The sequence below is a fragment of the Orycteropus afer genome, unplaced genomic scaffold (genome assembly GCF_000298275.1).
Source record: "Orycteropus afer afer isolate SDZICR_OR568_19922 unplaced genomic scaffold, OryAfe1.0 scaffold00012, whole genome shotgun sequence".
In the NCBI taxonomy this organism is placed as follows: Eukaryota; Metazoa; Chordata; class Mammalia; order Tubulidentata; family Orycteropodidae; genus Orycteropus; species Orycteropus afer.
The window spans coordinates 15,423,973-15,445,500 of record NW_006921599.1 but is presented as its reverse complement, the minus strand read 5'-3'; the positions used below and the strand labels follow the sequence as shown (position 1 = coordinate 15,445,500).

General features: G+C 40.3%; 1 protein-coding gene across 1 annotated transcript in view; it reads right to left on the bottom strand.

Annotated features, from left to right (window-relative positions):
- KDM1B (lysine demethylase 1B) overlaps positions 1 to 3,254 on the bottom strand; it is a 101,041-nt gene extending 97,787 nt beyond the window's left edge. Inside the window, exons 1-3 of the mRNA XM_042782413.1 lie at positions 3,168 to 3,254; positions 2,229 to 2,356; positions 578 to 667 (exon numbers count right to left, since the gene is read on the bottom strand). Of these exons, the coding sequence (XP_042638347.1) occupies positions 578 to 667; positions 2,229 to 2,356; positions 3,168 to 3,254 (305 nt within the window). The remainder of the gene's footprint in view (positions 1 to 577; positions 668 to 2,228; positions 2,357 to 3,167) is intronic.
- Positions 3,255 to 21,528: the final 18,274 nt, after the last annotated feature.

Sequence of the window (21,528 nt, the reverse complement as noted above, 5' to 3'; positions counted from 1 at the left end):
TGGTGTCATCTTTCAGCAGCAGATTGCCAGGCCTTTCTTGTTAGTCATCTCTGGATGGATGTGAGTCTCCAACCTTTTGGTTAGCAGCAGAGTGCATTAACTGTACCACCCTGGGACTCTAGCCATATAATAAGGAAGACAATGTTATTACAAAACCTGCAAAATAGACTGCCAGGAAGAGTACATGCCTATCAGTTGTAGTACTGAAAACGAGTTGAGAAGGGCTACCTCTGGCTATCTATGTAGTGCAAATTCTAGTCATCAGCATCTTTCCTCCCAAACCTTTGTATCCAGACATCTATGTACTATCACAGAACAGCCAAGCATCTCCTGGAAGTTTCAGAACTTGCAGAATATCTGTCTAAAAGACATTTTTCAAGTCCTGAGTATGCACATACACATAAGCACAGACACATACAAACCACAGCATGAAAGGCTATTCAAAGTTACAGTCATTACTGGAATGACTGAAACATTGAATTAATTCAGAAAGCCCAGTAAGTCAAGGCTATCTGATCCTCTCCACTGTTGCTGCCACCACTCCCTCCACCACAGAAACCTCAACCAGTGAACATACCTTCTATAGTAATGGTCAAAGCATTCATTACAGAAATGCTCCCCACAGGAGAGGTGATACCATCGGGAGGTGTAGCCATTTTTGGCACATCTGAAAACAGTAAAAGTATGTAGTGTGGGTAATGAACAAATACTTCTCACTTTTGGGAAGAAAAAATTGATCAAACGCTTTGTGTAAGCTCATTTTGCATTATGTCCACTTAGAATCCTAACCACCACAAACTAACCACCAGGCAAATGGAGTGGATGACTGACACATGATACATGGTGATACAAAGGGACTCAGATCAGTGGACCGACCCTACACTTGCCTGCACATCAGAGGGCCTGGGGCTTATGGAGACTCCCTGGAGCAACAATGGGGTTTTATAATATGATATATTAGATGACACTGGCTCTTGCTGCCAAGTTGGACATGTGTGAAGGATATAAGTGTGGCCTCTATAGTAAAAACATCTGACCTAATACTGAATAGTCAATGGATCTGGACAGCTGAAATCTGATCATTAATTGGGCAATATGGCAATATATAGCCTGTAAAACAGCCAGCAATACACAGGCATACCTCATTTTATTGTGCTTTGCTTAACTGCGCTTTGCAGATGCTGTGGTTTTTTTTAAACAAATTGAAAGGTCTGTGGTAACCCTGCATCCAGTAAGTCTATTGGTGCCATTTTTCCAACAGCTTGGGTTCACTTCATGTCTCTGTGTCACATTTTGGTATTTCTGACAATCTTTCAAACTTTTTCATAATGCTATAGTACACTTAATAGACTATAGTGTAAGCATAACTTTTATATGCACTCTCACTCAACTCACTGCCATCAAGTCGGATCCAACTCATAAGCAACCCCTTCGTGGGTTTCTGAGGTGGTGTCACTATGGAAGTAGATTGCCCAATCCTCCTTCTGAGGAGTGGCTGGTGGGTTTGAACCACCAGGGTTCTGGTTAGTAGTCAAATGCCTTAGGCACTACACCACCACTCAGAAACCAAAACTATTTGAATGACTCGCTTTACTGCAGTTGTCTGGAACTAACCCTGCAATATCTCCAATGTATGCCTGTAGTAAAATTGGAAAAATAATAACACTATTATGAACAGTACCACCACCATTACTTTGTGTTTAAAGCATCCAGAGGACTTGTTTTCTGAGTTGTATAGAATCTTAAGCGTTACTTAAAGATTTCTCTCTGGGAGTAAATAGGTCATACGGTGTCATCCCAGTAAAAATGGCAAGACTGTTGTTACCTACATAGTTTCAATGAGACCTTTATATGTATTATCAGAAAAGAAGGCATGTTATGTGAGGGAGAAAAAAGCATGAAGACATAGGTTGGTCTCTACAGGGACCTTCCAGGTTCTTTCTACTGTGTCATCACTCCATACCCCACACTCCACCCTCAACCCCCGGGAGAGGTACAGCTATGGCTGGTCAGATAGAGGATACTGTGCTAGCCACTGAGCAGAGTTTATTTGGTTATGGGTATGGGAGGGTATGACATGCACAGAACATTCAGGTAAAGTCTCCATTATTAGATGACCTATAGTTATCTGTATCTATCTGTTTTTAGTAAAACTGTCTTTGAGGATGATGTTCCCATAAAGAATGCTTTCACAGAATAGGAAAGCAAGATATATCATCTAAACAGACCTTTCAGAAGCACTTGCAAAGCACACAGGACATGCTGCGGTACAGCCAGCCTTTTCACATTTCCTGTATTTCTTCTCTGACCCACCATCTTCATCATCATCTGTTGTCTCCGTTGCTTTCTTCTTTGCCTGAGGAAGAACCAGCTGCAGTTAAGATTTTATCAGAATGGCCAGGGTGAAGATGGTGGAAGGTGTGCAACTGAAATCTTCTGGATGGAAGGAGGTGTTCTGAATGTCGATTTTGACAACATTCTGGCAGTGGTTTAGGGGCTCACATGTAGCAATTTCCTTGAGGCTGCACTATGCCAACAATTTACTAATTTGCTAAAAAAGAAAAAAGAGGACTAGCACTCTATAGGTATCTCAGTAGAGAGCTAAAATGTGTGTTAGAAAATGTTACATGAATCAAAATAAACAAAAGTCACTCTCAAATTAAGATTCACTTTCTCTCTTTACATGAAGAGTTATAACCTCTCAGCATTGCAAGAAATAAAAAAAAAAATAAAAATTTCTACAAATGGAAGTATACCACCCAGTGCTTTCTTTTAATAAAAAAAAAAAAGATCTTACAAAAATGACGGCAGTAGGTAACCCTCTAATAGCACCTAACCAACTATAAGTTAAAGTCCAAATTCCTATGAAGGACATCCAAGCCAACCACCATCTGGTCCTGGCCTCATATCCCAGAAGCAACCACTGGGCTACAATTCTTTAAATACCCCACGTGGATTCACATTCCAAGCCTTTGTATTTGCAGCTCACTTTGCCACATAAGCTACTTTTTTCTATATTCTGTCACTTTATAGCACTGTACTGTGACTGTTTGGGATGAATTTCTCCACTAGACTGCAAGTTCCTTGGAACTTGGAGCTTTCTTCTCTAACTGTCCAGTTGCAAGCCTAGTAACTCTGTGTGCACTTAAAGAACAAATAAACAATACCTGCCTACCGGAGCTCCTCAAAGGAAGGCTGTCAGGAGAATGATCAAAAGATGCCTTTTTCTTTGTTCTTCCCCTTGGGGTTGCCATTGTATCAGAAAATCTGTTAAAAATAAATAAATAAACACACACACACATATATTCATACCAAAAAGCAAAACAATGAAAAACTATTAACATCTGCTAATACTTTCAATGGGAGCTCTGGTAGCATAGTGCCTAAGGCACTTGACTGCTAACCAGAAGGCTGGCAGTTCAAGCCCACCAGCCACTCCTCAGAAGGAAGATGGGGCAATCTACTTCCGTAGTGATACTGCCTCAGAAACCCAAGAAGGGGTTACTATGAGTCGGGTCCGACTCGATGGCACATAACAACAACAACAACAACAACAACGATACTTTCAATGAAGTGTCTGGACAATCCAAACAGTTCATGTGCTCAGTTGTTAAACAAAAGGTTGGCAGTTTGAACACCTTGAAGGAAAAGTCTGGCAATATGCTTCTAAAAAATCACTCAGCAAAAAATCTATAGAGCACAGTTCTACTCCCACATATATTGGCTTACTATGACTGGGAACAGACTCCGTGGCTTTTTGTATTTTTTTAAAATACTTTCAACACTAGAGCAAAGTGACCTTGTAGTTTAATATGTAAGAGTGTATGCTCTGCAGTTAGACTGCCTATGTATGCAGTCACCACTTTCAAGCCATTTAACCTTTCTTAGCATCAAAAGAAGATGGAAGGAATACACAGAGTCAAAGTACCAAAGAGAATTAAAATAATGAAACATGTGAAGACTTAGAATTAGAAAACTAAAAGGGAAGAATACACTCAGCATTTAGCAAGGGGAAAGAAAGATCTGAAGAAAAAATTCAAGCCTCGTGTTGCAATATTGAAGAATTCAAAGGGAAAAATACTGACCAACACAAGGATCATCAAAAGAAGATTGAAGGAATACAGGGTCACTGTACCAAAAAGAACTGAAAAAAGACACTCAACCATTTCAGGAGGTAACATGATCAAGAACCAGTAGTATTAAAAGAAGAAATCCAAGCTGCACTGAAGGAATTGGCAAAAAAAAAGGCTCCAGAAACTGACAGAATACCCACTGAGATGTTTCAACAAATGGATGCAGCGCTGGAGGTGCTTACTCATTTATGCCCAGAAATCTACAAGACAGCACCTGGGCAACCAACTGGAAGAGATTCATACTTGTGCCCATTCCAAAGAAAGGTGATCCAACAGAATGTGGAACTTATCGAACAGTATCATTAATATCACACATAAGTAAAATTTTGCTGAAGATAATTCAGAAACAGTTACAGCAGAATATTGACAAAGAACTGCCAGAAATTCAAGCTGGATTCAGAAGAGAGTATGAATATCAGAAAGATGTTTACCTGTGTTTTACTGGCTATGCAAAGGCTGTGAGGATCATAACAAATTATGGATAACACTGTAAAGAATGGGAATTCCAGAACACTTAATTGTGCTTATGAGGAACCTGTGCATAGACCAAGAGCCAGTCATTTGAACAGAACAGGGGGATCTGACTGGTTTAAAGTAAGGAAAGGTATGCACCAGCACTGAATCCTTTCACCATGCTTAATCAATGCATAGCCAAAAAACCAAACTCACTGCCGTGGAGTCTGACTCACAGCGACCCCTCCTTGGGTTTCTGAGGCAGTATCACTACAGAAGTAGACTGTCCAACCTTCCTTCCAAGGAGTGCCTGGTGGGTGCTGAGCCAATAATCCAAGAAGCTGGATTATATAAAGAACACAGCATCAGGATTAGAAGAAGAGTCATCAACAATCTGCTATATGCAGATGATATAACCTTGCTTGCTGAAAGTGAAGAAGACTTGAAGTAATTACTGATGAAGATCAAACACTATGGCTTTTAGTATGGATTACACCTAAATATAAAGAAAACAAAATTCTCACATGGGACCGGTAAGTAATATCATGATAAATAGAGAAAAGAGTGAAGTTGTCAAGGATTTCATTTTACTAGGATCCACACAATCAATGCCCATAGAAGCAGCAATCAAGAAATGAGATGTATTGCACTGGGCAAATCTGCTGCAAAAGACCTCTTTAAAGAGCAAAGATTAAGGTATGCCTGACCCCAGCCATGGTATTTTCAATAGCCTCCCATACAAGTGAAAGCCAGACAACGAATAATGAAGATCACAGAAGAATTGATACCTTTGAACTGTGGTGTTGGCAATGAATACTGAATGTATCATGGACTGCTAGAAGAATGAACAAATCTGTGTTGGAGGAAGTATGGTGGGAATGTTCCTTAGAAGCAAGAATGGCCAGACTTTGTCTCTCATACTTTGGTCAAGCTGTCAGAAGGGACCAGTCCCTACAGAAGCATCTCATGCTTGGTAAAATAGAAGGTCAGCAAAAAAGGGGAAGACCCTCAATGAGACGAACTGACATAGTAGCTATGACAATAGGCTCAACAATGGCAACAATTCTGAGGATGGTAGAGGACCGGGCAGTGTTTCGTTCTGTTGTACACAAGGTTGCTAAGAGGCAGAACTGACTCAATGACACCTAACAACAACAAAGCCTCATGTTCTCATATGTAAAATGGGTGTAATAAGAATGTACCATAACACTGGTGAGGATTAAATAAGATAACCATTTAGTATTAGGCTTGGCACATTATAAGCATTCAATAAGCATTATCCATTAGTAGTACATGCATTTAAAATTAAAAAATGAGAAACATCAATACCTTTTCTTGATGAAAACCCTAGAGAAGATTAGAAGGGAAATCCTTCAGTATGATTCAGGACATATATGAAAAGTCAACAGCAAACAGTATACTTAAAGAGAAAGATGGAGAGCCTTCCCCATGAAATAAGGAACAAGACAAAGGTGCCCACTCTCATCACTTCTATTTTATATTTCCATTAGCAGTCCTCACCAGAGTCATAATACAAGAAAAAAGAAGTAAGTGATATCTGGATTGGAAAAGAAGTAAAATTATCTGTGTTCATGGATGATAAAATTCCATACCTAAAAAATCTCAAAGTATCCACAAAAAAGCTTCTAGAACTAATAACAAGATCAATAAATAAAAATAAGTTGGACTTCTATGACCAACAATGAGAAATCTGAAAGAAATTAGGGAAACAATGCCATTTATAACAGTACATCAAAGAATAAAATACCTAAGGATAAATCCAAACAAGGAGGTGAAGGATTTATATAATGAAAACTATAAACACTCCTGAAAGAGATTAAAAATGGCTTAAATAAACGGATAGATGTTCCATGTTCATGGACTGGAAGACGTAATATCGTTAAGATGTTAATACTACCCAAAACAATCTAAAGATTCAACACAATCCTGATCAAAATTCCAACAACCTTCTTTACACAAATAGGGAAAAAAAAAAAAAAACCAAACAGCTAAAACCAAAAAAAAAAAACCCAAATGCACTGCTGTTAAGTTCATAGTGACCCCTCCTTGCGTTTCCGAGGCAGTATCACTAAGGAAATAAATTGCCCAACATTCCTTCTGAGGCTGGTGGGTTTGAACTGCCAGCCTTCTGGTTAGCAGTCAAATGCCTTAGGCACTGTGCCACCAGGGCTCCTAAACAGCTAAAGCAACATTGAAAGAGAATAAAGTAGGAGACTCACACTTCCCTATTTTAAAACATACTATACAGCTACAGTAATGAAAACACATTGGTACTGTTTTCTGGTACTGTGTCTGGTATGACAACAGACATACAGACCAACAAAACAGACTTGAAAATGCAGAAATAAACCCACCCATCTACAGGCAACTGTTTTTGACAAGGGTCTAATTGATGGACAAAGAAGAGTCTCTTCAATAAATGGTGTTGGGAAAAGACAAATAAATGAGGCCTCATAAAAATTAAAAACTTTTGTTCATTAGGAGATTACCAAAAAAGTGTAAAGACAAGCTATTGACCAAGAGAATATCTTTGAAAACTATTTATCAGACAAAAGTCTAATAAGCAAAACGTATATAAAACTTTGACAACCTATGAACAAAAAGATAAATAACTCAATCATAAAATGGGCAAAGGACTTGAATAAACATTTCACCGAAGAGGACAACTCGAGAGATTTGATAAGAATCTGTTTTGGTTACCTCTGTGCTGCTCTAACAGAAAATACCACAAATGAAATGGCTTGAACAAACAGGAGTTTATTCTTCTACATTTTTGCAGGCTAGTAGTCCAAGTTCAAAGTGCCAGGCTCTAGGGGCTGGGTGAAAGTCCCTCAACCTTGGGCTTCAGCTCTGCCTCCTATTCCTGGCCCACTGAAACTAGAGGCTTTTCTTTTTTTTTCTTCCCAGCAGCTGCTGGCTGCTGAGGCTGACAAACCCGAGGTCAACAAGTAAAAAGGCACAGGCCCGGTATCAGCAAACATGGCAGGTCACTAATTCAAGTCCAGGAAAAATCCCAAGATCGACAGGGCATGAACAATGACTTGGCTACATGCAGGGTCCAAGCATGCCAAAAAGGTGGAGACTTTCTTCAAAGTTGCTTCTTACATACTAGAAGCAGCCCACATCCCTAAAGCAGCTATTAAGCTGCTCCAGTAGATTCCACCATGGAGTTAATTACCAATCTCATCATAGGGAATGACTACATCCAGGTACTCAGCCACTCAAAACCAGGCCCAGCCAAGTTGACACATAACCTTAACTACCACAGAATCTTAGGGGACAGTGAATTTATGTTAATGAGAGAGGAACAACTCAGAAAAAAGGTTAGAATGATTGCATAATTCAAAGAATGTAACCATTGTTACAATGTGATACAGGTAGAAACTGTTGAAATGGTATGTTTTGCCATGTATATTCTCAACAACAATAACAAAATAAATAAAATTTACAAGAAAAAAAGTGAGAAACACCCCAGTTGATAAGCAATCAATAAATTACTCTACCACTTAAAATTTAATGAATAAAAATGCCTAGTTTTGTGTCTGTTACGGTCCTCTTCATCTTTCTCTATTTTCTTAGCAGTTCTTAAATTCTGATGTCCTATACTTTAAAGGTTGGGCAATCTACTTCCGTAGTGATACTGCCTCGGAAACCCAAGGAGAGGTCGTTATTAGTCGGGTGGGACTCGACAACACATAATAACAACAACAACATACTTTAAAAAACAATACACTCATTTCTTTTTCGTGAAACCCAATAAATGAACCTCAGGGGTGCATTTACAACTCTATTCACCACTGTATATAAGAGTCTGGGTTAGACAGAAAACACTTATCTCTTCTAAATTTATGAGTTTTCAAACTACTCTCCTAATGGCATGGTTAAACACACATTAACAAGTCTGTAAGAGAAATAATGCATAGAAACCATGAAAGATTAAGAGCTATCAAATTAGCATTTTTCCAATTAAATTACAAACCAATGAAAAATGCTCAGCATAAACTGCTATTGTTAGTGGCTGTTGAGTCAGCCCCCAACTCATGGCAATCCCATGCGTTACGGAATGAAATGACCATCGTGATTAACAGGGTTTTCACTGGCTGGTTTTCAGAAGCAGATTGCCAGGCCTTTTTCCTGGTTCATCTTAGTCTGGAAGCTCTGCTGAAAACTGTTCAGCATCACAGCAACATGGAAGCTTCCACTCAGACAAGTGGTGGCTGCACTTTAAGTGCACTGGCCAGGAATATTCCTCCTGCATGAAAGGTGAAAATTAAACCACTGTACTCAGCAAGCTGGAACTGACTTGATGGCAGTGGATTGGGTTGGGTTGGGTGTTTTACTCAACAGTATATGGGTCCCACCATTATCATTCCTCCCCCTTCTGACCCTCTGCATTTTCCTCTGCATACAAACATAAAATGACAGGATAAGAAATAAATAGGACACAACTGTTGTTGTTATTGTTATATACCTTCAAGTTGGACCCAACTCATAGCGGCCCCTCCTTGGGTTTCCAAGGCAGTATCACTACAGAAGCAGATTGCCCCATCTTCCTTCCGAGGAGTGGCTGGTGGGTTTGAACCGCCGGCCTTCTGGTTAGCAGTCAAGTGCTTTTAGGCGCTACGCTACCAGAGCTCCTAGGACACAACTATGGGTATGTGGAATTTTTATCTTATGATATCACTTTTCTACTTTTTAAATTCCTTATCCACAGGACACAACTATGGATAAGGAATTTAAAAAGTAGAAAAGTGATATCATAAGATATAAATTCCACATACCCATACCCAATGATCCAATTCTAACTCACAGAGACCCTATAGGTCAGAGTAGAAATGCCCCATTGAGGGTTCCAAGGTTGTAATCTTTATGGAAGCAGATTGCTACATCTTTTCTCCTGAAAAGTAGCTTGTAGGTTCAAACCACCGACCTTTCAGTTGGCAGCTGAGCACTTTAACTACTGCGCCACCAGGGCTCCTTGAACTCCACATAGATACTCTTGATCTTGGGCAAAAACTTTAAGAGGATTGTAATCCAATTGATTCAGATTTGTGAGTTGTAATAATCTTCAAAAGGTTATGTTTCATGGTTTATCCCATGAAAAATACTTCAGTATACATTGTTTCCCATCATGTGGGAAATTTTTTCATTTTTCATCAACATCAACTTTAAGAAACCTTAACATCAGTGATTCGTATTCACTTTCTTAGAAACGATATGATGTTAGTTGTAAACACAGAAGCTCTACATATTCTGAAACACATTATAGTTCTTTAAGTATTAAATAAGTCGCCATTTAGCTCATACAGCATCCATTACACTGCTGGCTAAAGCCCTAAAAACTTTAAATGCACTGTTACCTACTTGTAATTGCTATATCTAAAGAAGACTTCCGAGTCTCATTTTTATTTTCAAAATGCAAAATAAAGACTGTTCAACTTAACAAATGTCTTTATGTAGAATACACAGCCTACTTTATTTGTAAAATGAACCACGTATATATTTACATATTGCAGCAAAAATACTTGAAGTTCAATGTGGGATTTAGAACATAAGTGAATTCAGCCTAGGTTCATGTAACACCTGACCCCAGGAACATATGCATTTCCAAAAGAGCAAATTTTCTGGAAATTTCATCAAATATTTTTATTCTACACATACTAGAAATATGCATTTGAGAAACATTAGCTATAAAAGTCATTATTAAATTTGTAGTATCTAGGGAAAATATAACTGAAAGTTTTTAGGGTAGTTACACTGTCAATTTTAATCATACAATTTAGGGTTATACATCCCTATTCTTTTTTAGCACTTACTGTAATTTCTGTATTTCCACTGTTGCTGGGTTCTTGAATTTTAAAATGAAAAAATATTTAAGTTAGAAAAACTACAGCTACTTTACTCTAAAACGTGATTTTGGAAATAATGGCCACATTATCTTCAAAACAAATTACTGTACTGAGATTTTGTACACACTTGATTCTTCACATTAACAAATACACCTAACTCTAAACGTAATAAATGTACCATGTTCAATATAGTTTTATAAGCACATTTCTTCCCAGTTTAAAATTCATAGTTTGGTTTTCTTTTAGTGTGACAAAAGAAAGGAAAAGAAAGTGGGGTTTTTTGGTAAATATATTAGTGAATATATCAATACCTGGATTTTTTCCAAATAGTTTATTCAAAAAGGGGGAAAAAAAAAAAAGAAACACCCAACACTTCATAAAAATATGGACAAAAGGACTCCAGGTTGGAATATAAATTAAAAGAGGAATTAGTATAAACCTAAAAATTGGATAAACTAAAAATTTCTTCAGAGACAACAGAAACAGGAATTTTTGGGTAATAAGCATTAGCATCTTATTTTTCCTGCAGTACCAAATTTGGAGAAATATGGATTCAGTTCAACTGCCTGGATGTCTTTTATTGACTACTTTTTCTGCCTGAAAGACAATGAATTATTGATGGCAATTTTTCTGATATACTTCTTGAAGAAATCGTGCCTCCTACTGCCTTTCTTCCACTAAAATGAAGATTTTAAAAACAGACAGGCAACAGCCTTGAATTGTGTGTGTGTGGGGGGGGGGCAGGCGGGATCTTCCTAACTCGAGCGATTCCGGGCTTCTATGGAGTACTGTATGCTCACCCAAGGGAACACTGGGCCTTTATTTGGCTGGGATCCAGATCATTGAACCCTAACTTTCTACAGCTGGGCTTATCTCCTCCTTCTTTCACCTGCTATCTATCACGCTGTGGACTAACAGCAACTAAAATCGCCACCCTTCGGGTCCCCAGTCCTGAAGGAGTTACCCCAGCGACCTGGCAATGCCAATCGTGTCTGAATACATGGTGGCTGTGCTGGATTATTACTACAATACCCGTAAGGCTGAGCGCGCTCCTCGCCGCCTCCCTACCTGCTGAGAAGACCCAGCCAGGGCGTTTCTAGTACTGGATCGTGGGTTTACCACCGCAGAGGGTACTCCCCAGGTGACAGGGCTTGGCAACCCCAGGAGGGCTCCCCAACGCTCCCTGTGCCAGCTGCTGCCGCCTAGTTGCCCGAAAAGCTTTCTACTCTCCGAAGTCAGAGAAGCAACAGTCCCCGGTGCTCACCTTTGAGCTGAAGAGGTGCAAGAAGTCTCGGGGAGGAGGCACCGCTGCATGGGAAAGACACAGTGTAGAGAGAGCATTAGGGGATACCCGCAAAACGACATATCGGAGGACTGTCGCCCCAAAACCCCAGGCTGGGATTCCCCCTTTCTCAGACAAGGATTTCCACCATGAACTCTAACCTGCCCTAAAGGGGGAATGGGATCAGCCTCAGGAACACCCACTCACCTCCTACCAAGGGAAGGGCGCCGCACAAGGGGAGAAGGGGCGCTTGCACCCCAGCCAGGCTGCTTTGTGCAGCAGTGTCACACAAAATCGGTCGCCGCCCCCACGCCCGCCCCCGGAGCCGCGCATCCCCCACCTGGGAGCTCCGACTAGACCGTGCGCGCCGCCTCGAGCTGCGGGCGCTTCTCTGGTGCCGCGCACTGCGCGCACAGGACTGCAAGATCCGCGCCTCGAGCCACAGCTCTGGCTCGACCGGCGCCGCTGCTGCCGCTTCCGCCCCTGTCACAGCGTGACCCGGGGAAGGAGGAGCCGAAGGGATCTGGGAGAAGTAGGGTCCCCGCCTTCCCCTTCGCTGCGGCTCTCGCCCCGCCCTGGCCATTTCCGCCGCTGCGCACACCCGGGCTCCTGGGGAGGTGGGTGGGGTCTGTGCGCCAGGGGCGGGACGGGGCGGGCCAGAGGCTTGGGGCGGGGCGTCAGACAGGGCGCGGGGAGGAGTCAGAGTGCAGAGTCCACACTCCTGGGGCCTGCCACTGTGGCTGCTTTTGCCAAGAGGTCCCGGCAGAGACTGTTGGCGTTGGACGACGTACGCTACCCAGGGCGCACAGAGAGTGCAGGTGTGAAATGGGATGATTTGTTTGGAGTGTATGAGTCGGTGATGAGATTCCCGGGATGAGGCATCCTAGTAAGCGTGAACAAGCCAGGAATCCGTGGTCTGAAATGGTGTTAAGGGGGCGGAAGCGGGAACCGAGAATAATAACCAGTACAGTGAAAGACCTTTCTGAGGTCATGATTTAAACTGGCCCACGGTGTTATTTTTTTATTAACAATTTTTAGGAAAACCGAAGTACCTGGCAGAATAGTAGTACCCGGCCAGAGTGCTGCTGCTAATATTTTAGGTCTTGCTCGTGGTTTGGTAGCGGTTACTCAAGTGTATGCACATGTCAACTTTTCCTAATCCGTACTCTTAAAATTTATGCGTTTAGGTAAGTTATACGTCAATTTAACAAAATTTAAAAACAAAATTAAAAAAAAGTGGACGAGAGGACAGGAACAACTTGAGAACTTGTTTGGGCTACCATCATCCAAGCACATCTGTTGTTTTCCAGTATGGATAGGAATTGTTGTGAAACTTGCCTTTTCTTTTTCTTGGAATTTGCACTTTCATTTCTCCAGAAAAGGACGTGGAGCAACTTGAGAAGCTGTCAGAACAGCTAAACGTGATTAACTTATATTTGATAATACTTATCATGATTTACCCTTTCTGCTAATTTAATCTATCACTTACTCAGGGCTATATCAAAGCAAAGGACTCACAGATGAAGGAACAAAGTGTTTTGAAGGGCACTTCTGAGTTGAGAGGTCTGAAATTTAAATTTGCTCCCTACAAATAACTGTTGGCTGCCCCAGGCCTCAGAACAAATCAAGTTTATGAGAGAGGAAAGAGTTGTGCAATGTTAGTTTGTAATAATGTGATAATAAAGGTTATGTTTCTTTTTTCCTTGTTTTAAGTAGAAACTTGATTCATGAAGTTTCAAATACTGGTTCTAAAGTTTCTGGTGGAAAATGGAGATGGGACAATTGCAACATTTTCACTTTTCTGTACCCAGTACAATCAGATAGTTCCCCCTGACTGCTTAGAAAATTCTTAGTCACATTCACCTCCTGACTTCATCAAGAAGTTATAAAAGACATTTGTTAACAAATGAAGTCTAATGGAGCCACCTTATCCTTAAATCCTAAGGAAACCAAGGCCACATATTGTAAGAAACTGGGCACTTTTCTTGAATTACTTGTTTTTATGTGATGTATTCTGTTTTCATGGATAAATCATTAATTCTAGATTTACCAATAACAGCATGTTAGAGCTCCGGTGGCAGAGTACCTAAGGCATTTGACTGTTAACTAGAAGGTTGGCAGTTCAAACCCACCAGCTGCTCCATGAAGAAGGAAGATGGGGCAGTCTACTTCTTTAAAGATCTACCACCTTGGAAACCCAATGGGGGTTCTAAGAGTCAGAATTGTTTTGTGAGTCAGCGAGTGTTTTTGGTTTTATAATCCAAAAAGAGTCCCTGGGTGAACAAACACTTCATGTTGTACTGGTAAGCTAAAGGTTGATAGCATGCAATAAAGGCCTGGCGATTTATTTACATAAAGATTCTCTTTGCTATCAGGCCAATTAGGACTCATGGCAAACTTGTAAGACAGAGGAGAGCACTCCCTCAGGTTTCCAAGGCTGTAATCTTTACAGAAGCAAACTGCCACATCTTTCTTATGCCAGCTGGAGGGCTTGTATTACAGACCTCTTGGTTAGCAGACAGGTGCTTAACCATTACACCACCAGGGCTCCTTATTACATAAGGACTCCAAAAACCCAAATCAATCTCACTGCCATCGAGTCAGTTCTGACTCAGACCCCCTTTGGGTTTCCGAGACAGTAAATCTTTATAGAAGTAGATTGCCCAGTCTTCCTTCTGCGGGGTGGCTGGTGGGTTTGAACCACCAATCTTCTGGTTAGCAGTCAAATACCACTATGCCACCAGAGCTCCTTACCATAAAGATTATAGCCTATAAAATGTTGTTGTTATGTGCCATCAAGTCAGGCCCAACTCATAGTGACCCCTCCTTGGGTTTCCATGCCCTCCTTTTTGAGGTGGTATCACTACGGTAGTAGATTGCCCGACTTTCCTTCCAAAGAGTGGCAGGTGGGTTTGAACAGCCAGCCTTCTGGTTGGCAGTCAAGTGCCTTAGGCACCATGCTACCAGAGTGTAAAACATTTAAAAAAAAAAAAAAAAAACTGTATTACATGAGGTCACTATGCGTCAGAATTGATTTGGCTGCAACCAGTTTGATTTTTCTTAGTATAATCTAATCCAAACTAAATTACATTCACTAATGATTTAAAGGGAATATTAGAAATATGGTGTTATGTTGTCCTTAATATTACAAAGCTGACATTGAAAGAATAAGCATTTTCCTCATTCTTTCACATAGATTGGCAGTTATGTTGGTAGATTTTGTTTGTTTTTCTTTTATCTCAATTCCCTTTGTTTCCAATACAAAAAAAGAAGAAGACGAAGCTATTTGAAAATACAAACTTGTGAGTCGATACACTCCTTGGAGAGAACAATCACGGGAGAAAGAAGGGCTGCTTATGCACAGGGAGACAGCTCAGGGGGCAGGAGAGTATGGAGGGATGGACACTGGGAAGAGGTAACTATGGGGAGGAAGTGGGAGGGGAGCTATTGCATTGTAAACTGTGGTCAATGACATGAGATAAAGTATATGTGAACTGCTGTATGGAAAGTGAATTTGCTCTGTAAATCTTCACCCAAATCACAATATAAATAAATAAATAAAATACAAATTTGTGGAGTAGAATAGGATAAGAAACCTATGCATCTACTTTTGCTCTTTTTTCAAACCCATCAAAACAATAACAGGATTTTTTAAAGGCATAAACTACTAGGATAGGGGTTCAGGAGAGAAGCAATAAAAGCTGGAAAGCAGATGGTCATGTGGTAAAAGGTTTAGTGGATTCAAGATGAATTCTAAACTAGTATTGGAGTAAGCTAGTGAGTAACACTGCTTGCATTATAAAAAACCCATGGTTTTTCAGTTCTTAACGATTTGTGTCCCCCAGGGACTATTGTTGCATTATAGAAACTCAGGAATTAACAGTACCAGGTACCTCTAGGAGGTTGAGGGGTGTGGTTGAAACTATAATAGCTTGAAACTCTGGTTCAGAAAAAGCTAAATCTGTACTTTTTTTTTTTTTTTCAGTTCCTTGCTTCCAGGTGCTTGCCCCTCCTTATCCCAGCTGACCTGGGAACATATTCCCTGGAGAAGGTAAAAGAGTCTGTAGACTAGGAGGATACTGTGCACAGTTGAAGGTAGTTCTTTTTTTCTTTGCTTTGCTTGAGTAGAACTGCTCCGTAAGGTTTCAAGGCTCTGAGCTTTCAGAAGTAGATCACCAAGCCTTCTGAGGCACCTCTGGGTGGGTTTGAACTCAACCTTTCAGTTAGAAGCCTACATCTTAACCATTTGAGTGGCCCAGGGACTCCTACGGTAGGAGTACCATACTGAAAAAATTGATGATAGGCTAATTGAATGTTGAGGTCTCCCTCCACTTCTACCCTGCTTTTCTCATGTGGCTATAGAACAGTGGCCCCAAGGATTTCCTCCTTCTATGGAAAGTCTAACATTCCAAAATAAAGATAATGACATCTAGGTTTCCAAATAAAATGTATTCACATCATCCTACAGTGAAGTTTACGGTCAATAATCACCATCCACACATTTAAACTTCTAATGAGCTTTTCAGTATCTACTCAAATATGAGCAGATAACAATGGCAAGGCATTTGAAGAAAGACTCTAATTAGAAAGTGGCATAGAGGAAAAATGGTAGGATCTGGTTGAAAAGTAGAGCTTTTATTGTGGGGTAAGGCAATATGCAAATTGAGAATCACAAAGTCCAGAGGACTCTAAACTAAATGATCCAAGGAAGAGACACAGTTCAATGAGTGTATGTAAGGAAACACAGTCAAAATTTTGTAATTGGTTGTCATTTAGGTAAGAGTTACAAAATTGGGTGATTATGCATCTGATTGGTAGGAGATTCCATATGTTTCTAAAGTTGTTTTCAAAGTTACAAAGTAGTCATTTTATTGGTTACATCAAAACAATCATGGACCCTCCTTATGTGACTGCTGGGAGGACAGGTATAATTCTAAAGTTTGTTTTGAGTAAGTACCTATTCTGAGAATTCTTTTGGACCTGGCTATGTGAAGGTGCCCCCAAACCTTAGAACACTTAAGTCTAACTCAAATGGCTGACACAAGGTTTGGTTGGACTCCATTTTGTTTTGGGTTCTTCTTGTTTCTGAGAAGGTAACCCATGACTGTTGGGTGAACAAGGAACAGCTTTGCCCTAGGGCAAATGTTTTAACTAGATTAACTGAAGGCCCCCCACACCAGTATTATCTTGTTACTCATATATCCTTGACAGCCCCTAACCGAATGTTTTTCTTTTAGTTTTGGTCATTCTGGAGGTTATATAGGAGCTCTGGTGGCCTAGTGCCTAAGGCATTTGATAGCTAACTAGATGCTAACCAGAAGGCTGGTGGTTGAAACCCACCAGCCACTCCTCAGAAGGAAGGTTGGGCAATCTACTTCCATAGTGATGTTGTTGTTATAGCGACCCCTCCTTGGGTTTCCAAGGCAGTATCACTACAGAAGTAGATTGACCCATCTTCCTTCTGAGGATGTGGCTGGTGGGTTTGAACCGCCAGCCTTCTGGTTAGCAGCCAAGTGCCTTAGGCACTATGTTACCAGAGCTCCTTAGTGATACTGCCTCGGAAATCCAAGGAGGGGTCTCTATGAGTCAGATACATTCTATGGCAGTGTGTCGCGTTGTTGATCATATGCCTTAAGTTACCTGGACTTTATCTTGTCATAGTATTTTTCGTAGGTGAGAGAGGCTTTTGATCTCTAGCCTGCCTGATTTCACTCCAAAAAAAGTACTTTGGAGAAGACATCAGTTAAAGGACTCATCAGAACCCGATTGGAATACACTGAAATTTGCTCTTCTCACCAATCCATATGCACCCAAACAAGGTGTTAAGCCTTACGATACATTTGTCACAGATTGGAGGAACTGAAACACTTACTTGGACTTGAAATATGGTAGTGGGCAGAAGCAGACAAGCTTTCCCAAGGTCATGGACTTTGAGGTCATTGGACTTTATTTAAATGTTGTTCTTGAAGTTTCTTTATGTTGGAAACTTAGGTTTATTTGACTGGTAAGAAATTTGCATACAGACTATGGATATATTTGCTATCTGCTTTAATATTCATCACTTTTGACTTGCATGCCTTTAGGTTCTGCAGACTAATAGTATTCCTTTAGTGAATGAACATTATTGACATTATTGCTTTATGCCTAACCCTCATCATTTTTTAAGTAATTGGTTGTATCACTTAAGTTTTATTAATTTGTGTAGGTAACCTTTTCCATGTTTAATTGAAAAACTTTGCTTTACCTTTTTCTCATTAGTCTTTCAATCCATGCTATTGACTGGATTAATGATACTACTGTTGTTGTTGTTGTTATTTGCCATCGAGTCGGCCCTGACTCATAGCGACCCCTCCTTGGGTTTCCGAGGCAGTATCACTACAGAAGTAGGAATGCCCAACCTTCCTTCCGAGGAGTGGCTGGTGGGTTTGAACTGCCAGCCTTCTTGTTAGCAGTCAAGTGCCTTAGGCACTATGCTACCAGAGCTTCAGTGTACTAGAATTATCAAATGTTGTATTTACGTTACTACTAATGTAATTTCTTAGCAAACTAATATACTGCCCATGAAGTGAGTTATATACTTGTACTGAGAAGATAAATTTTACAGATGAACTTGAGTTCCCACTTGAAGCAGTCTAACCATAAGCCAAATAGTTATAATATGGCCCTACTCTGCACTTGTCTTCATAAGATGATCACTGAAGACTGGGTACTACAGTGAAGTGCAGTGAAGAAATTAGATGGTGCCTGGATATCAAGAAAGGATAGTGTCTGGGGTCTTAAAAGCTTGTCCTAAAACAAGGAGCCATCTAAAGGAGCCATTAAGCAGTTCGTGCAGAAGAAAGCACACCAGCCTAAGTATGATGATTTTAAGCAAAATCCACGATCAGAGGAGGGAATGCATTAGCTTAAATTGTAAAGCACTTGGGTTTGTGGTCCGTAGTGGGAGCCCTAACTCTATTTTGAAGCTTGACATAAGTTTCAGATGCCATTTGGCTTCTTTCTGACCATTAAACCAGCATTGTGGCTATGCATAGACATGTTCCAAGACAAACCTAGGGAGGGGCAGTTTGCCTTCAGGAAGGATGTGGTTGAAAGTAGTTTTTGCCCACACAAAGTACTAGGGAACTTGCTTGAGTGTGTCCTTTTCTAATTTAAATTAAGGTTGGGGTCTTGGTGTTGTTTGTTAGCTACCACGTGGTTTGGATTCAAGCTGCATGGTCATGAGTCCTACCCACACCGCCACCTAGCCAGGGAGTCAAGGCCTAGAACCAATCCTGTAAGCTTTTTCTATCTTCAATTATATAAGTATCCCAATCGTGCCCCGCCTACCTCTGTAGTCCTGTTGTTGTTGTTGTTGTTATGTGCCCTGAGTCGGACCCAACTCATAGTGACCCCTCCAGTATCACTACGGAAGTAGATTGCCCCAACTTCCTTCTGAGGAGTGGCTGGTGGGTTTGAACCGCCAGCCTTCTGGTTAGCGGTCAAGTGCCTTAGCCACTATGCTACCAGAGCTCCCCTGTAGTCCTGTAGACCTGCCTATAATAGTGATGAATTGATCATGATTTTGGGATGATTTCCTTTGCTTTCAGTCACAACTAATTAGTCCCATGGCCATGACTCAGTGGAATCCATTCGACTTCTCTACTGTGTGTGTGCTGACGGTTTACCTCATACTGGACAATTATCTTTGTTTTGTCTTGGTCATCCAAGACTTGATAAAATATCTCTATTGAACCTGTTTGAGTCTGGGGTCTCTTTTCCCCTATCACACTTCCTAGGCAGCAAACAAAATTCCATTGTTTTCTGAAATGGTTTACCAAGTAATTTTCTCAGGGTACAATGGAGAGTTACAGGAATGAGAGGCTGTATTCCTGATGCAGAAGTTACTTAGGCTTCAAAATGGGAGTTTTAGCCTCAGTTCTTAGCGTAGCCACCATCTCATGTCGGGATGCTCTTACTAAATCCCCTGTTGTGATCATGAATCTCATTAGAATCTCATTAGAAAGACATTTCTTGACCACATATTAAGTCTTCTACCTTGCGGGGCTGTGAAAGAGTGGGTTAGGAGAACAAGGAGCTGGACTGAAATAAGAGACTTCAGCTGACTAAATGAGGAGGCCAACACTGTGGCATTAAGCTAAAGTCATTTAATTTCTTTTCCTAAGTCCACGATTGTTCTTTTTTTTTTCCTTTTGGTAGGAATGGAGTTAGTAACTCATTTGAATGTGTTAGACATACATCTCATACAGTGTTTGATGATACAAATGATTATAGCAACAACACAGTTTGTAAAACAGAATGAAGCCAATATCCTATGCCTTTGGGTAACAAACTAAAGATGTATGAAATGGGAGGGTCAGGCATAGCAGGGATAGAATGAGGGTACTAGCTTTCTGGCAAATTTGTTTAATATTTTGTTCTACTTCTCCTGAAGAAGAAGCTCTGGTGGTACAGTGGGTAAGTTATTTGCTAACCAGAAGATTGGCGGTTCAAAGCCAGTAGCTGCTCTGCCAGAGGCAGATGAAGCAATCTACTTCCATAAAGATTTATAGCTTTGGAAACTCAATGGGGGTTGTTATGAGTCACAATTGAATCGATGGCAGTGGATTTGGGTTTTTTGTTTGTTTTCTCCCCTCCTTAAGAGTTTATATTAGCCATTGGCTGAGCTAACCTGACAAATGCATTCTTCCGTTAGGCTTCATTGGGAATTGTGAACGTGCAAAAGAAAAACCTAAAATAACCTTCACAGTGTAGGAAGACTATCCAATAAGGCAAAAAGCAAACAAATTATGGCAATAATTTGAGTCCATTAATTGGCTGGACAATCCAAAACCAAAAAACCAAACTCACTGCCATCGAGTCGGATCCAACTCATAGTGACCCCTCCTTGGGTTTCTGAGGTGGTATCACTATGGAAGTAGATTGCCCAACCTTCCTTTCCGAGGAGTGGTTGGTGGGTTTGAACCACTAGCCTTCTGGTTAGCAGGCAAATGCCTTAGGCACTACACCACCAGGCCACCTGGTTGGGAAAGGGGTCTTTAAATGTTTCTCTGAAGTGACATGACTTCAAAGCTGGTAACCTAGGAGGCCTAATCCTATCCTCTCTGTCTTTGGCTCATGGTCAAAGGCAAGAATTGTCATCTTAATTCATTTGCTTGTGTTTAAATTGGGTAGGTCTTTTGAAAGACAAAAGATAACTAAATTCTTTCCCTTTTACTATTCATTTGGTAAACAGTTTTGCCTTCTCTTTATCAAACTTTTTATCTACCCAGTAAATAAAAAAGTTGTTTCTTTAGCCAAAATGAACTTGTTGATGTTGGAAATTACTTATTTTTCTTAAATAAAACATATTTCATATATCTAGGTTAAGTTATTTAGAAAGGTTTTATTTTAAAGGTTAACATAAAATCATCATTAGAACACATTTTCTTTAATTCTTGGGAATAATAAGTATATTCAGTTTATATAAGTGCTTGTTCATCCTTAAGCCAAGCAAAATAAGTTCTTTGGAAAATACTGTGATATCTAATTTAATATAATTTCTAGTAGTAAAATTATATTTTCATAACTTTGTTTTTTGCATATTATATAGAGTTCTATAGAGAAGCAACTTAGAAAAATGTATCTCTCCTCACCCACACCCTTTTTTTTTTTTTTTTTTTTTTAAGGCTTTGCTATACCCATCAAAGTAAACTTTTTTTCAGTATACCTTTTCAAATAGATTGATTTATATGTTGTAGGGAGCTCTGGTAGCATAGTGCCTAAGGCATTTGACTGCTAACCAGAAGGC